The 17,313-nt window shown below is 42.3% G+C and overlaps 1 protein-coding gene and 1 pseudogene across 1 annotated transcript; both read left to right on the forward strand.

The window, feature by feature from the left end:
* The first annotated feature begins 3,804 nt into the window (after positions 1–3,804).
* On the forward strand, positions 3,805–4,139 carry LOC122544512 (histone H4). The gene has a single exon (XM_043683749.2). The coding sequence runs from the start codon at positions 3,813–3,815 to the stop codon at positions 4,122–4,124; it is 312 nt and encodes a 103-aa protein (XP_043539684.2). The 5' UTR covers positions 3,805–3,812; the 3' UTR covers positions 4,125–4,139.
* An 897-nt stretch (positions 4,140–5,036) lies between these two features.
* Positions 5,037–5,447, forward strand: LOC122544564 (histone H3-like; annotated as a pseudogene).
* Positions 5,448–17,313: the final 11,866 nt, after the last annotated feature.

A 17,313-nucleotide genomic window follows, 5' to 3' on the forward strand; every position in this document is an offset into this window, starting at 1 on the left:
TTACAAGCTGTTCCTCCAAGTCTCTTGTATATGTATTTACATATTCACAGAGCAGAAACTGACAGGTACAGTCACATCTCCACAAAGTAGAAACTGACAGGGACTGATTGCTAAATGCATTCATATACTCAAACAGCTTCAGTCCATGTCTGTTTCTGTGATGTGGATTTAAATTTAGTTTTCAATCAATATGTAATTATCCTCATCAGTCTCTACCTGGCAGTTTCTGTTATTTCAATAGGTGCGTTTTGCTAATGAACACTCCCTGTTCGTCTCTGCCGTGTGAATATGTAAATACAGTTGTTAATTTCTTCCTGTTGTTTTTCTCTATTTGACTATGTTAACGTGGGTATTGTCAACTACCTTTCAAGTTTGGCCATGTCTGTCTATGAGTTGTAACGATATTATGGCTTTATTAGGTAAATCTTGCCTTTATTATTTGAAGAGAGGCTTTAAGACAGAAGTGCAAAGCGATCTCTTCCAACCTAATAAATTAAGCAGCTTGTGAGACCTTGGTTTTTACATTTAAAAGTTCTAACAAAAGCAGCATGAATGAACGGAGTCAGGCTCACACAGAACCAGAGTAAGGTTTGTTTTAATTTGTTAGGGCTTTGCAAATGGCTGTGGAAGCAGTTTCATTTCTTCCAGGAAGAACAAAAAGCTGAAATCCTCTTTCTGTCAGAATTTTCTCTTGGTGCTGTTTTAACCTGGACTGGAGAAATATTATATGTGAGACAAGCTACTTTACTGAATTTCCCTTTGCCAAGATTGTGTTTATGGGAAGTCACTATATTGGAACATTTGTTGTTGAACAGTTAAATAATCTATCATTCTGTTAAGTTTCCCAACTGAGTTAAAGTTAAGCCAATTCTCCTTTCTTCTGCTTGTATTTTAACTGTCGTATAAGTAATAATGTGTGTCTTACTTAATGTCTAGTGGTGTGACCATTTGATTTACATCTGGAAAACAGCACCTTAGACTTGCCTTTCACAAAATAAAAGATAGTTTGCAGACTATCTCATTGATATATTTGAAGGGGATTCATTCTGACATATAACAGAGTGTAGTTAACAATATATGCCTGTCAGTTCCAGCTCTGTCAATATATAAGCATAATCACCAAAATATACCTGTCTGTTCATGCGATATGGCTAGTAAACATTAAAATTTGTGCCTTCAGAGAGCGTGTGTATATGCAACGCAGTTTAAATCAGTCAGTACCTGTGTGTTTGTGTTTGTGGGCATGCTTGTGATTTGTCTCGGTTTTTTAGGCTTTGGCACAGTTTTTCTTTTTAGAATTCACGTTATTTACACGTTGTTTCTATGTGCATAACAATGATTAGTTGTAGGATTGATTCTGTGCCTCTCAGTTACTGAAAAATACTCACCCTTTACATTGATGATTCTTGTCCCGTCTGCCAGCACTTTTCTTCTTTCTCCATATTTTACATTTACCCAACATAAGTTTGTTGAAAAGATATAACAGCATGATGTATCTGTTGACCTTGATGGCAATATTATAAATGCCCTTATTAAATGACACTTAACGTAATCAAGCGTCGATTTCAGATGAGGATTCGGTCTGTCCCTTCTGAGAAATGGTGCACACTATAAATTATGAAATTTACTTGATCCGGGATAGTATGCATTGTGAATGGAGAAAAAAAACACAATCTTGAAATTGCTTGGTAGTGGTTGATTTGGTTTGAATAAATCTTTCTGGGAGTTGGGGTCAATGTGTCTCTGACTCAATCCACTCCGTGACTATGGAAAGGATGTTTTCTGCTCTGACAACGGTAACATACCTGCTCTTTGTTCGAAGAAGCCGGTCACACTTGGCTCTCTACCGAGGGAATATTATATTGTCTAGGTCCTCCAAGTATTTGCCTGGAGGAAGACAGAAGAAATATGTCTTTTTTAAATCAACATTAGTGAATTTGACAGAATTGAACTGATCAATGTCACAGGGAGAATTTGAGCGAAGCAGATGTGGGAGATTAGAGTCGAAGATTGTGGTGATATAAAAACACAGCCGGTCAGGAAGCATCCAAGGAGCAGGAGAATTGATGTTTCGATCATAAATCAGGAATGAGGGGGTGGCTCAAGGGGACAGAGAGATAAATGGAGGTGGTGAGCTGGGGGTAGGCTAGCTGAGAATGTGATGAAATTGAATGTGAGGGTGATACTTTGGAGAGGATAGTGGAGAAGATAGGTGGGAAGAAAGATGGACAGGTAAGACAGGTGAAATGATCGGTGCTGAGTTGGAAGTTTGGATCTCGGATAAGGTGGGGAGAGGGAAAATGAGGAAACTGGTGAAATCCACATTGATCCCATGTGGTTGGAGAATCCGAAGGAGGAAGTTGAGGAGATGTTCCTCCAGGCTTCGGGTGGTAAGACTTGGCAGCAGAGGAGGACCAGGATCTGCATACCTTTGGTGGAGTGGGAGGGGGAGTTAAAGTTTTCAGCCATGGGGTGGTCGGGTTGGTTCGTGCGTGTGTCCCAGTTATGTTTACTGAACTGATCCACAAATAAGAGTCCGGTATCCCCAATATGGAGGAGAATGTAACATTCAGTTGTCAGCATGATGACTTTTTTTCCTTCAAGCCAGAAATTCGAAAATAACCACGGATCAGATTCCATTTTTGCCATGCGTTGCTCTTTGGTGATTTTTTAAATATAATTCTGTATCGATTGAGTAAAATCCTTGAACTGAGCAACAATACAACTGCTCCATCAATGGGGTGAATCAAAGCATCGGAAGTACACACACAGTTTAATATCCAGCTCCGAATAAGCTAACTGTTAAAGAGAATAACAAACGCTATTACAAATGCTTTACTGGAAATTTCTAATCTCGTGATGCAAATGTGCATCCTTTAAGGGACTACCACGTTTTCCAAATGCATTGCACCTTGCCAAAAAAACAGCGTGGAACACACAATAAACAAGGAATTTCCATCGGGGTTTCGGCGATTAAAAACCACAATAATGATCCATAGCAGCTTGTTCGCACTCTGTCTCCCTCAGCAGGCCCACACACAGCCCGAGAAAGGCCTCTGCCTTTCCCCCAGCCCAGCACTCCAAGCTCTGGGACCAGGTCCTGCTCTGCTCGGCCTCTTACAAAGAGGAGAAAGTGAGGTCTGCAGATGCTGGAGATCAGAGCTGGAAATGTGTTGCTGGAAAAGCGCAGCAGGTCAGGCAGCATCCAGGGAACAGGAGAATCGACGTTTCGGGCATTCCTGAAGAAGGGCTTATGCCTGAAACGTCGATTCTCCTGTTCCCTGGATGCTGCCTGACTTGCTGCGCTTTTCCAGCAACACATTTCCAGCTCTTACAAAGAGACCCTGGTTCTCCCTGAACTCACCCCGACTCACTTCCGGTCTTGGAGTACCCTCTGTGCCCCAGGCTCACATCCCGATGTGCTGCTGGAAGGAGCTTGTTATTACCTCCCATCGCTGGGCGCTGATATCTCTATTGCAGCATGTTTCAAGCGAACACCTTGCACTCACTGTGTAAATGCTCCTCAATGGCAGCGCTGGGGGAGGGCCTCACGCATGCGCTCCTCTCGTCAGGAACAGTGAGCATTGGGGAGAAAAGGTTCAGTCCCAGATACAGTTGGGGCGGGAGTGAGCTGGAGGCGGAGCTGGATGAACAAAGCCATTTCCCTGCTCTTTCTGTCACTCAGTTTCCTCTCCGGACCCGCCCCCCACTCTCTGTCAGCTCTTTCTCAGTCAGGTCCGGTCGGCCTGTATAAAAAAGGAAGGGGAGGCAGCTCGGCTCTCATTCGGCAGCGATTGGAGTGAAGAAGCGTGATGTCTGGAAGAGGCAAAGGAGGTAAAGGTCTGGGAAAAGGCGGAGCGAAGCGGCACCGCAAAGTGCTCCGTGATAACATCCAGGGCATCACCAAACCAGCCATCCGGCGCCTGGCTCGCCGTGGCGGGGTCAAGCGCATCTCGGGCTTGATCTACGAGGAGACCCGCGGGGTGCTGAAGGTTTTCCTGGAGAATGTGATCAGGGATGCGGTCACCTACACTGAGCACGCCAAGCGCAAGACTGTCACCGCCATGGATGTGGTGTACGCTCTGAAACGCCAGGGCCGCACTCTCTATGGATTCGGCGGCTGAGCATAAAGCGACCCTTTTCCAGCGAACCCAAAGGCTCTTTTCAGAGCCACCCAAACCCTCCAATAGAGAGCGCAGACCTGAAGAAGGGAAGGGAACATACCGGGAGGGGATTGTGTACCGTAACCGGTTGTTTAACGTGTCATTTGTCATTCTACCCAGACGCTGATGTTACATATTCAGTCTTTGTATTTCATTTACTCTTACAGAAATGATACTTTCATGAGTTTTGATGCTGTGACCCTGTGGAATTTTTCACAGCCTGCTCTTTCCATGTACCTGTTACAGACCTTTGAGGCAGCAATTAAGGTATGTTCCAGGTGATTCTAATCTGAGTGAAATAAAATATATCGATACAGTAAGGCTCTGTAATTTCATCGCGGTTCACTTTCAATAGGTTTAACTCGGCGGATTTGTTTAGGTTGATTCACGGAGGGCACACGTTCGGTTATTCAGTTTGTCTGGGCTGTTTTAACCCCGTGCTTTCCTCCTGCCTGTTACAGACCGATCAGTCAATGGTCCCGCCTCCGGTCCACACTGACTGTGAACTAGGTTTTAAGTAATGACTATAAAGTCTAAACTTTTATCTTAGTTGAAGACAGATGGTGATTTGTGTTTCAATGTTTAATTTAATCTCAGGGTTTGTGACAGTGCATTCGGCGGATATCATGAAATCAACCAACTGCCATTTCCAGTGAACCAATCAGACTCAAACAATTCTTTTTCTGCCTTCTCTGTACCTTTCGGAGCTGTTTCTCTGTGGGTTGAGGGACAGGGCTGTATCCAATCCCAGCTCCAGTTCGCTCTCCATTCCCCTGAAACAGGCAGCACCGCAGCAGCCTCAGCATTGACAGTAGCAGCCTGTGTGCGTGTGTGTGCGCGCGCGCGTGTGTGTGTTATAGATAGTTGAAGAGAATGGCCAGAACCAAGCAGACAGCGCGCAAACCCACCGGAGGGAAGCTCCCCGCAAGCAGCTGGTGAGCAAAGTGGCCCACAAAAGTGCTCCGGCCACGGGCGGAGTGAAGAAGCCTCATCGGTACAGGCCCGGTACAGGTGGCTCTGCAGGAGATCCGCTGCTACCAGAAATCCACGGAGCTGCTGATCCGCAAACTGCCCTTCCAGCGCCTGGTGCGAGAGATCGCTCAGGACTTCAAGACCGACCTGCGCTTCCAGAGTTCGGCGATGATGGCTTTGCAGGAGGCCAGCGAGGCTTACCTTGTCGGGCTGTTTGAGGACACCAACCTGTGCGCCATCCACGCCAAGCGGGTCACCATCATGCCCAAAGACATCCAGCTGGCCGGCCGGATCCGCGGGGAGCGCGCCTAAACGGAGCATGGTCGGTCCTGCACATTCACCTCGAGAGAGAGAGAGAGAGAGAGAGAGACCAGCTTTTCTCAGAGCCACTAAACCCTCCAGAGAGAGCGGGAAGCGCTATGCGATCATCATTTCGTTGTTACAAGCCCACGTCTTGCTGTTGCTACACTGGCTTAATACAGCTGTAATTTGATGAAACTGAATCTGCCCGAGAAAAAGTGCCGAGCGACTAACTGATGCATTTGTGTGACATTAATTATAGTCAATCTTCGGCAAGCAGCAGTGAAATTACAAATTGAGATTTTTAACTGTGATCACAGAAAATAATTGAAGTATGGCCTTCATGCATGGAGGAGATTAGAAATTCTCGGTAACATTTATCTCCACTTGTTGTCCCTCAGCTGCAGTTATGAACGTGGATAAGGAGGGTGGGCAAGGAAATTGGCGCTAAATCATCAATTGCTTTCTTTCAAATTTGAAATTCCCACCAATATTTGGAAAGGAGGTGGCAGTTTTCCAGCGAAGAATGGAACTGAAATAATTTAATTAAAGTAATGAAAGCGCAGGAAATATCCAAACACTTCAACCTCGCCTGTAGCACTGGTATGCAGGTTCCCTCATCATTGAGGAGGATGATACATGTGGAGGCTCCTGCAAAACGTCATTTAATTGTCCACTACTCTTCATGGCCAGATGTAGTGGGCTGCAGAGCTCAGATCAGATCAATTTGTTGTTAAATTGCTTAGTCCTGTCTATTGCGTATGCTTTCACTGTTTACCCTTTGTGTTGTCCTGGGTTCTACCTCTCGAGTTTGACACCTCTGTGATTTAGGAATCCTACACAAATAAAGCCTGATTACATCCGAAATTGTACATGAATATCTATTGTTTCATCGGATGTGAGCATTGCAGAGCAGGCTTTTTGCCCGAAACGTCAATTTTCCTGCTCCTCGGATGCTGCCAGACCTGCTGTGCTTTTCCAACACCACTCTATTCTAAACTCTGGTTTCCAGCATCTGCAGTCCTCGCTTTTGCCATAGTCTTGAATGCCTTGGCATCGCGAGTGCACATCGAAATACTTCTTCATGGTGGTTTCTGCCTCTACCAGCCTTAAACGCTGCGAGTTCCATCTACTTTGGGTGAAGAAAAGGTATTCTTTCATCTCCTCGAAACCACCTGAATCTGACTATCAATCTGTGCCTCACCCAATCTCGGTTACTTATCCATTCAACAAGGGCAAACATTCCTTCATTTCTATCTTATCTAAGTTCCTGATTCCAGAATTGCACAAAATACTCCAACTATAATCTTATAAATTCTGTGCCTCGGCTAATAAAACAGCATCCCATATGCCTTTTCAAACATTTTATTCCTCTATCGGAATACCTTAATGGACTGTTGGGCATGCACACCATGGTTCCCCTGATCCTCGACCTCCCACGGTCCCATCTTTATTATGCATTTCTATATACCACAAATGACAAGAATCCAAAAACAGACCACTGCAGAACTCCACTGGACACAGTATTTCAGTCACAAAAGCATTCTTCAATCATCAGGCTTTGCATTTCAGTCAATCATCCAAATCTCCTTGGATGAACTTTTTCCTGCGCCATCCCTCTTGCGTGCAAGACCTTGAGAAATGCCTGGCTGACGTTCAAGTGGACTATGTGAAAAGCATTGCACTGTATGAAAGAATTGAATATAATAAAAACAACGATTACTAGCACATTAAATTTATAACCTGCAGGTAATAACCAATGTGAATTGTAACAAAGTTAACAAGCATATTAAAATGGATATATTGTTACGACACTGGGTAAACGACCTCACCCACCCCGCTAATTTAAACCTGAAACACAGAAATGATTTAACGCTTGTTGTAATCTGTTAAAATTCGAGAGGCAAAAATTGCCCCAAAACTCACGAGTTGAAGTAAAAACTAATAAGTTTTTTTTTAAAGTCTAACAGAGAATATTGAACTAAAAACTATTTACAATTTCTTTATCTCACCTATATAAAAAAAAACTTTGGATAAATACAAATCTCATCAAAACACTTTCAGTTAAATCCACAATAACACATCTGCGATTGCATTTTTAAGACCAGGTACATGAGCAATTTTAAAATTAAAAGTCTGTAATATCACACTGCAATTCAATAGTCTCATATTCATGTCAGAAAACGTCTTTAGGATGCAAGAAATGTGTTCCCTGCACACAACCATCTCCGACACCTTGATCGTGAATACACAATAAAATGTTGTTAGGCCAGTAGCACACTCAATATTTCCTTTTCAATCGTGGAGCATTTCCTCTAGTGGATGTTGAGCTTCCTTGAAAAGTAAACAACTGGCAGCTCAACTCCATCCTCAACTTCCTGAGCAATGCAGCTAGGTAAAAACAATGACTGCAGATGCTGGAAACCAGATTTTAGATTAGAGTGGTGCTGGAAAAGCACAGCAGTTCAGGCAGCATCCGAGGAGCATGAAAATCGACGTTTCTGGCAAAAGCCCTTCATCGGGAATAGAGGCAGAGTACCTGCAGGGTGGAGAGCTAAATATCTCTCCACCCTGCAAGCATTCTGCCTCTATTCCTGATTAAGGGCTTTTGCCCGAAACGTCGAATTTCCTGCTCCTCGGATGCTGCCTGAACTGCTGTGCTTTTCCAGCACCACTCTAATCTAGAACCTGTTCAGTACAGCTCCAACTCCTATGTCACTAGCATCGATGACGACTTTAAAGTTTTTGGAAAGTTTGGTGTAACTAAACTGCATGTTATGGTTTGGCGACTGGTATTTATTTGAATGGTTGAATGTCTGCTGGCATTGTTCTTTCCACTGAAACTTCGAGTTTTTCTTCAGCAAACCCGTTATCGGTGTCATAACACAACTGAAGTTTGGAACAGGAGTTCCAGGAATCGAAACACCTCTTTCTTTGACGTTGGTTATGGAAATTCCTTGATGGCCTTTGTCTTTGCATTCCGTGAAGTCAACCTTCCATGACCGATGTCATGTACCAAGAATGCTCCCACTACTTTTGCAAATTCAATTTGCTTCTCGTAGTCATTCAAATAACTCTGCTAACTGTACCATGTGATCTTTTCAGGGCTTACTATCAATCACTACATCGTTCAAATGAACTGCACTTTTTGTTAACCCAGCCACAACACTGAATGAGACTTTCCAATATGGCGGGTGCGTTCTTCATTCTAAAGGGCATCACTTTAACTTGATATAACCCATTTGGGGTTTCAAACGCAGAAATATTCCTTGCCGTCTTTGATATAGGTACCAAACAGTAACCACGCATTAATTCCAACTTGGTGAGGCAACTGGGTTGACTGACTTTCTCGATATAGTCTGCCAATCTAGAAATTTGGTCTGAGTCTGATTTTGTAACAGTGTTGTCCCATTGATCCGGATTGGGATCTAAGACGATCGGTGAACTCCACTCTCTCTGGCTTGGTTCAATGATATGCTTGTCGAGCATGGCCTCCACGTCCTTCTCGACCTGTCTGACTTTGAAAGGATTAAGACAATAGTGGTGTTGTTTTATCGGAGCAGTATTCCCTACGTCTACTTCACGTACAATAGCATTATTCCACCCTATCAGATTCTTAAATATTTCCTTATACTGCAGTTCAATGCTCTTGAGACTGGTAGCTGACGAACCTATCCCTCTCCACCAGGACATTTTCATTTTTAAATCTATTTTGAGGAACATCAAAATCCACATCACCTGGATTTGATTCCTCACTTCGTGGGGCAGTAACTAACACCTGTTTCTCTAGTCCTTTCTCTCTCAACTAGTACGGTTTCAAGATGCACGTATGACATAACTGATACTGATTTTATTGTATCTGGCATCTTTACTAGATATTTTACCTGACTCAATGTTTTCACAATTTGATAGGGACCATTAACTCTGTTTTTTAAGGGCTCTCCTGACACTGATAACAGTACTAACACATCATCCCCTACGGAAAACGTCCAAGTCTCTGAGATGTTTCCTGCCACCTGCTTCATTCTATACTGTGCTCTCTTTAGATGCTATTTAGTTAACTCACCTACTCAATTTAATCGCTCCCTCACCTCTGATACATAATCTAAGTGTGAGATCTCCAATTTTGGCCCTGACAATTTTTAATTATTTAATTTCAAAGGGCCTCCCACTTCATGCCCGAATATTAACTCAAAGAGAGTGAACTGAATAGATTCGTTTGGAGCATATCTCATGGCAAACAGTACATTTGGGATACCGTTATCCCAAACGTTTGGATAATCCTGATAATATACTCTCAATATGGTCTTCAAGGTCTGGTGCCAACCTTCAGGATGGTACCCAGTGGATTTAAAATGCTGTATACCTACACTATCCATAACCTCCCAAAACAGCTTCGCAGTAAAATTTGACTTTTAATCCGACTGAATCTCTCTGGGTATGCCATACTTTGTGTAGAAAGTTACTAACTCCTCTACTACCCTTTATTGCCTTGAGACTCTGTAATGGAATTGCCTCCAGAAATCTGGTAGACATATCCATTATGGTTAACAAGTACTTTTCCCATTTTTAGTTCTCGGGAAGAATCCTACACAATCAATTATAACCCGCATGAAAGGTTCATCAAATGCAGAAATTGGCAACAAAGCTGCTTGTTTTACTACCACCTATGGCTTAACTACCATTTGGCATGTATGACATGTACAGCAAAGGTTAACCACATCTTTGTGCATTCCGGGGCAATATACAATTTATTATCTTGTCTTGCTGTTGCAAGTCTCCTAGCCTTTCAGGACAAAACACTTCTGCCTGAAGCACTGCCTGTTTAGATTTTTCCTGCACCATTACATCAAACAGTGAGTCCGTGAACTGAACCTCAACTCCTTCAACTTTTCTTGAAGTTTTAGCTTGGTACTCTGACTAATGATAGTGGGATCTGGTTACTACATAGTCTGGGAAAATACCAAGATATTTATTTATTTAGCTCCTCAGTTTCTTGGTCTTCTTTGGGCTTCTCCACAACAAGAAGTATCACACCTACCTTGGATCCTACCAAATCATTCTCAAGAACAAACTGACACTCTGTCAATCACACACACTGTATATTCCCCAGTCTTGAGGTGGGATTCCAACCTGATCTTACATAGGGGAATGTAAAATCTTTGTCCATCTAACCCCAAAATTACCATATTCTTGGGTAACACATCAGAAATAGTGCATATTCGCTCATTCCTTACTATCAGCGACTTGTTAGGTTTTGTATCTCTCAAAATTATAACGCCTTGTTCTTCTCCCCCGTTCTTTCTGAGAAAACTTTACCCACAGAGGCAGATTCTTTGTAAAGACCAGGTACTAAATCCATGCCCAGCTCCTGCTTAGGCTGTGCACTGTCCTGCATTGCCTCGGCTCTTCTTGCAGTCTACGTTACCTACCTTCGTTAAGGCCACTGGCTTAGCATCTTTGACCGCATCTTTCCCACATTGCCTTTTTTAAATGATCTGCACTATGACTTTACGTGTCCCAACTTATGGCAGTAAAGACACATTTTCCCAGTGCCCTTCTGAAACCACCAGCAATCTATTTTTCTGTGTCCCACTGTTTCATGTTGTTGGACCTCCCTTTCTCCCAACATTTGTCCCTTACAGGGGAACATTCTGACTGAAAGACATGTATTCATCTGTTAATTCTGCTGCCCTTCTCACTTCCTGAACTTGCTGTTCCTCCAAGTCAGTGCCTACCATCCTTGGAAGTGAGTTTTCAAACTCCTCCAGCAGAATAATCTCTTATAGAGCCTCAGGCATCCATTTTTAAAGCATGCACCCATCTATCAAAATGACTGATTGACTGTTTAATTCTTTCGAACTCAACATATGTTACATCTGGTTCCTTATTTGTGTCTCTGAAACGTTGTCTCTATGCTTCTAGTGCCAATTCTTAAGCACTTAAAATAGTCTCTTTTTTTCGCAATCTGTTGACACCTCATCTGAAAGTGCGACAAATACCTCATTAGTTCTGGCTACCAGTTTTGTCTGAACTAGCATTACACACAAATCCTCGGACCACTCCATCTGCATAGCCAATTATTCAAATGCAATACAGAAGGCCTCAAAATGTTTCTCATCGAAATGTGGCAGAGTTTACACACACACAGACACAAACACACACACACACACGTTCACACACACACATTTCTCTTAATCTCCATCTTGTTAACTTGACTTTACTGACTAAGTCGCAACTTCTCAAGATCAAATTCACTCTTTTTACTGAGCTTAGAACCTTCTCTCTCTTTCTATTTCTCTCCTCTCCTCTCTCCCTTTCCTCTCTCCTCTCTCTCCTCTCCTCCCTCCCCTTCTCTTCGCTTCTCTCTCCTCTCTTTTCTCTTTCTTCGCTCAGCTAGGAACCTTCTCTCTCTCTCTTTCCTCTCTGTTTATCTAGTAACTCCATCTTCTTCAATTGTTTTCGAAATTTTTCTATCTCTACTGCACTTGCCTGTTTCTCTGACACACTTGTATGTTTGATCACTGCCTTAAAAATTCCGCTTTACTTTTGTCCTTCGCTAAACCCAAACCCACATTCTTTGCTAATTCTAAATGTATGGCCTGTTTTCTTTCCTTCTAAACTTTCTTGGCAAAGTTGAAATCATCTTCAAACTCCAGAACCTCTTTAGCAATTTTACGAGCCATTTCTCTCACTTTTAATTGAATCAACCACAAGTCACCGAAATTAAACAAATTGTCTCACCTACGTTTTATTTAAAGATCTAAGACACTAACCTGCAAAAGTTTAAATTTGCTGTGATTTTTCGTACCCGCTAATCTATGTAAATCTTTCTAAACCAGTTCCAATCTCGGATGAAAGCCCTCAAATTGTTACGACACGAATTAAATACCCCACCCCCGCCCACCGGCCCACCAGTCCCTGCTAATTTAAACCTGCAATCTGCTAAAATTCGAGAGGCAGAGAACTGTCCTTAGACTCAATATTTTAAGTAAAAACTAACACCTTTACTTTTAAGTCTAACAGAGAATAATTAGCTCACAATTATATAGAACTCCTTTCTCTAACCCAGCTTTTACTTTTTCTTCTTTTATACTCGTCTGCTAAATTATTCCTTTACTGTTCTCTTGCTATAGTTACATGCATTACACTAACTAGCCCTTTTCTCTGTTAATGACATACTATAGAATGATTTGCTCCTGAACAACACCCTGCCAGTAATTTCATTCACTTTGCTGTTCTTGTAGAGTCAGTATTTTACAATAAGCAAAGAGGCCACTTGACCCATTGTGTCTGTGCTAATCTTCAAGCCTCTATCTTCTCCTCTCTAACTCTCCATCACATATCCTGTAGTCGTGTACATCATGGCACTTCACGTGTTGACTTAACCACATTGTAAATGTTTTGAATGAGATCTGAATAAGGGTCACTGGATCTGAAAGGTCAACTTTGCTTTCTCTCCACGTCTGCTTGCAAACCCGCTGCATTTCTCCAGCAATTCCGGTTTCGCTTGCAGATTTCCAACGTCGGCAGTTTTTGTTGTTTTGTTTTTCTCCTTTCGATATTGTTATATTTCTACTCTTTACCTCCTTTCAGGCAGTCATCACCAAAGATATACCACCTTCTAGGTGAACACATTGTTAACTTAATACCTGAAAAACGTTCTCCCATTTCTTCAAATCCACAGCACAAGCTTGGTCCAAGATCAAAGGGAAAATGCGAGGTCTCTCTCTTCTCTGTACGGACCATACTCACATGCAGACACATCCCGCCTCGACATTGCTTCAGGGAATTCTCATCCCAGACTCTTCCAATCCGTCCACATGAAACAAAGCCTCTCGACATTCCCAGTAAATCTCACCCTTCTCCTCTCAAGATCGTTATGAAGAATGCCAACGTGTGGTGCCTAGACTGGACACCAAGCAGTATGGTATAAGCACATCAACAATGACCCTCTTTATTTTGAAAGATGTATCTTTATTAATAAAAACTGTATCAACGACTTCTGTCTCAAAAGCATCCGTACATGTTGTGTCACCTCAGCTGGTTAATAAATGTACACACTGAGACATCTGGGTTCCAAAGTTGTTTCCAATTCCTCATTACCTAACAATATGACGGGCGTCTACTCCCATCTTAAACCGCTGCTGTCCATGGCCTGTAGCTGTGCACACAGAGTGCTGAGTAGGAGCACATTTTGAACACTTTGCCTGACAGACAAAGAACAAATTCCAAGCCAGTTGGTAACATCAAGATTCGAGTTCTCCCTCACACATTAACAACACATTATACCACTCTCTACTCGTGTTGTTTTTGCTGAAAATAAAACTCCATCGATACTTTGAAATTAAAGAAAAACTCCCTAGACATTGCCGCCATCAAAAACTCGTAGGACAGGGACAGCATGTGTTTAGATGCAGAATAAAGCTCCTTTCTTGGTGGGCATTGTGGCTATGGACTTATACGTTTCAGTTTAAAAGTGTTGGTAAAAGTTTTACTTTGCACTAAAAGATGGAAGAGTATGGCTTTACTATCTATCAAACCACATCTGTCTCTGTCCAGGGAGAATTTGATGGGGACAGTGTAGAGGTAGCTTTACTCAACATCCATACTTCTCTCCCTGTCCTTGGAGTGTTTGATGGGAGGCAGTGTAGAGAAAGCTTTACTCAGTTTCGAGCAGCCAGCTGACCAAGTCCTCACACTGTTTAACACTGACACTGGCAATATAGCGGGTGACTTCCTCTCAAAGGAGAGTAGGGGTCTCTGTACTGTTTACATTCCCCTTTCCTACTGCGAAATGGAAATACTCCCTTTCTGTCTCTCCCATCACTGCTCTGCCTCTCGTCCCTCTCACCGCCTTCAATGTTGACTCCCCTCTCTGTATCCCCACCCTAGCTGTATCCAGTTAAAAAATCATACAACACCAGTTTATAATCCAACAGGCTTATTTGGAAGCACTAGCTTTTGGAGCACTGCTCCTTCATCAGGTGATTCTGACAAACTGTAGTGTGAGTTTTAACTTTGTACACCCCAGACTAACACTGGTGTCTCCAATTCAAAACTCTTCATAGTAGAAGATAATTATTAAGTCGAGTTTAATGTTCACTTTACATTGACTGCAGCCATTCTTCCGATGTGTCTATGGGCGCAGGCAAATAGTCAAGGGTTTTCACGATACTTTTCAAAAGAGTATAAGATCCATGAGAGGAATGGCAGAAGATTATTTAATTCGTGAGAGGTCGTGCAATGGTGATTTACTAAGGATCCTGGCTGTCTTTGTACGCCAGTCACACCGCTAGTGTTTTGAATTCCATGTTTCCATTTATACCCCAATAACCTTGCCAAACAAAAATCTATCCATCTTTCATTTGATTAGATTTATTATTGTCACATATCCTGAGATACAGTGAAAGGTGGTGTCTTGCGTGCTGTCCAGGAAAATTGTATCTTACATAAATATATCAGGGTAATAAAACAGAATGCAGAATATAAGGTGAAAGGTAGAGAGAAGACATTGAAAGATTGTCTGAACTGTAAGGAGATTTAAGATAATGCTGTTAGTAATTCTGACAGATTTACAATTGGGATTTAAAAGATTAGAAAGATTATTTAAAAAATGTGAGGGGATAATTTGCTGCGGAGAGCTTGCAGAGAATCCCCATACTTTGGCACAATCTGGGCGGCACGTTGGCTCAGTGATTAGCACTGCTGCCTCACAACATCAGGAACCCAGGTTCAATTCCAGCCTCGGACGACTGACTTTGGGAAATTTGCACATTCTCCCGACGTCTGTTTGGGTTTCCTCCTAAAGTCCAAAGATGTGGTCAGATGAACTGGCCATGCTAAATTGCCAATTGTGTTCAGGTATGTGTAGGCAAGGTGCATTACTCAGGGGTAAATATAGGGTTGAGTGAATGGGTCTCTTCGGAGTATAGGTGTGGGATTGTTCGACTGAAGGGCCTGTTTCCAAACCCGTAGGGATTCGTTGATGTCTGAATACTGTTAAGACGTTATAACTTTTATTCCGGTTGGAATGGAGCCCAGACTGTGTAACCTATCATGTTCTAATAAACTGACTTTGATTTACATCCAACGCATCAGTATCCTTCCCTAATTATTATTGAGAGGAGTGGCAGTTCCGGTTGAATTCGGATAAATGTGAGGTTTTGCATTTTGACAAGACTTGTACAGTTACTGGTAGGACCATAGGTAGTGTTCTCGAACAGAGTGACCTAAGAGTGTAGGTACTTAAAGCTTTGAAAGTTACATCATAGGTTGACATGGTGGTTAAGAAGGCGTTTATCATGCCTATTGGTCAGAGTATTGAGAATGAGTTGAGACGTCATCTTGTGTCTGTACAAGAAGGAAGTGAGACTACTTTTGTAGAACTGCTTTACAGTTTTGGTCACCCTGCTACCCAAAGGATATTATTAAATTAGAGAGGATTCAGAAAAGTTTTACAAGAATGTTGCTGGGACTGAAGGGTTTGCGTTATATGAGTTAACTGGCACTTTTTCACTGACATGTTAGTGGTTGAGTGATGAACTTAGAGATTTACGAAATCATGAGGAGCACAGATAAGGTAAGCATCAAAGGTCTTTTCCCTAGGGCGGAACTATTTGAAACCAGACGGAATATTTTTAGTATGAGAGGCGAAAGATTTAAAATGGAGCTGAGGGACAACATTTTTGCACAGAGGGTGATTACTATGTGGAATGAACTGCCAGATGCAGGTAATATTGTAACATTTAGAAGACATTTGGGAATGTACATGAATTTAAAAAAATGTTTGGAAGGATCTTGGCTAATTGTGGGCAAATCGGACAAGGTCAGTTTGGGGAACATGTTCAGCATTGACGGCCTGAGCCGAAGGGTATGTTTCAGTACTGTATGACTATATGAAACGTGTGCAGTCGATAAAAGTGATATAATTGAATAAAGGAGGTATAATGGAAAGGGATATAATTGAAATGTATAAAATTCTGACGGGGTAGATATACTGGTTGTAAGAATGATATTTCTCCTTATTGCATGGATATATGTGGCAGGCTATTTCAGACTACGATGAAAAGACATTTCTTAACTCAGGGAATGCAGAGAAAGTGGATTTCTGGACCACAGAAACCTGGGGAGGCTATTTCACTGAATATGTTTAAGAAGGAGATGGATAATTTCATATTCGAGGGATACAGGAACAGCACAAACAAATGACATTGAGATGGAGGATCAGTCAAGATTCTGTGGAATGTCAGGACAAGCAGAATGAGCCGACTGAACTGCTCCTCTGATTTTCAACGTCCCGATGCTGTCCTGATTCTGTCTGACCCCATGTACTTGTAGTTATTGCGGTTCTGCAATTAAACTTCTTGTTTGAAAGAACATTGAATTTTCTGGAGATTTTCTATTGTTGTGTGACTGTGATCATTAACAGAAATATTGCAAATGGATTTTACATTTCATATCTATGAAGGAGCAGCTCTAAGAACGTTTGTGATTTCAAATAAACCAGTTGCACTATAACCTGGTGTCCACCTGATTTTGTCCATCCCAGTCGCACACGGACTTCTCCATATTATGTCCCTAACTAGGCCATGCTTTCCCAGATGCATGTAAATCCTATCCCTAAGAATCTCTCCAATCCCATCTCAACAACCGATGTGAGACTCACTTGTCTAGACTTTCCTGGTTTATCCCCACTTCCTTTCTCGAACAGAGGAACAACATTAGCTACTCGATAGTTCTCTGGGACATCTCCAAAGGCTAGCGAGGACACAAAGATCTTGGTCAATTCCACAGCAATCTTCCCTCTTGCCTGTCTCGATAACCTGAGGACTAATTCACTATAATGCTCTTCAAAAAACTCAACACTATTTCTTTC

The sequence above is a fragment of the Chiloscyllium plagiosum genome, unplaced genomic scaffold (assembly GCF_037043375.1).
Source record: "Chiloscyllium plagiosum isolate Xiang-an unplaced genomic scaffold, Cpla_swu_hap1 HiC_scaffold_49, whole genome shotgun sequence".
NCBI classification, from domain to species: domain Eukaryota; kingdom Metazoa; phylum Chordata; class Chondrichthyes; order Orectolobiformes; family Hemiscylliidae; genus Chiloscyllium; species Chiloscyllium plagiosum.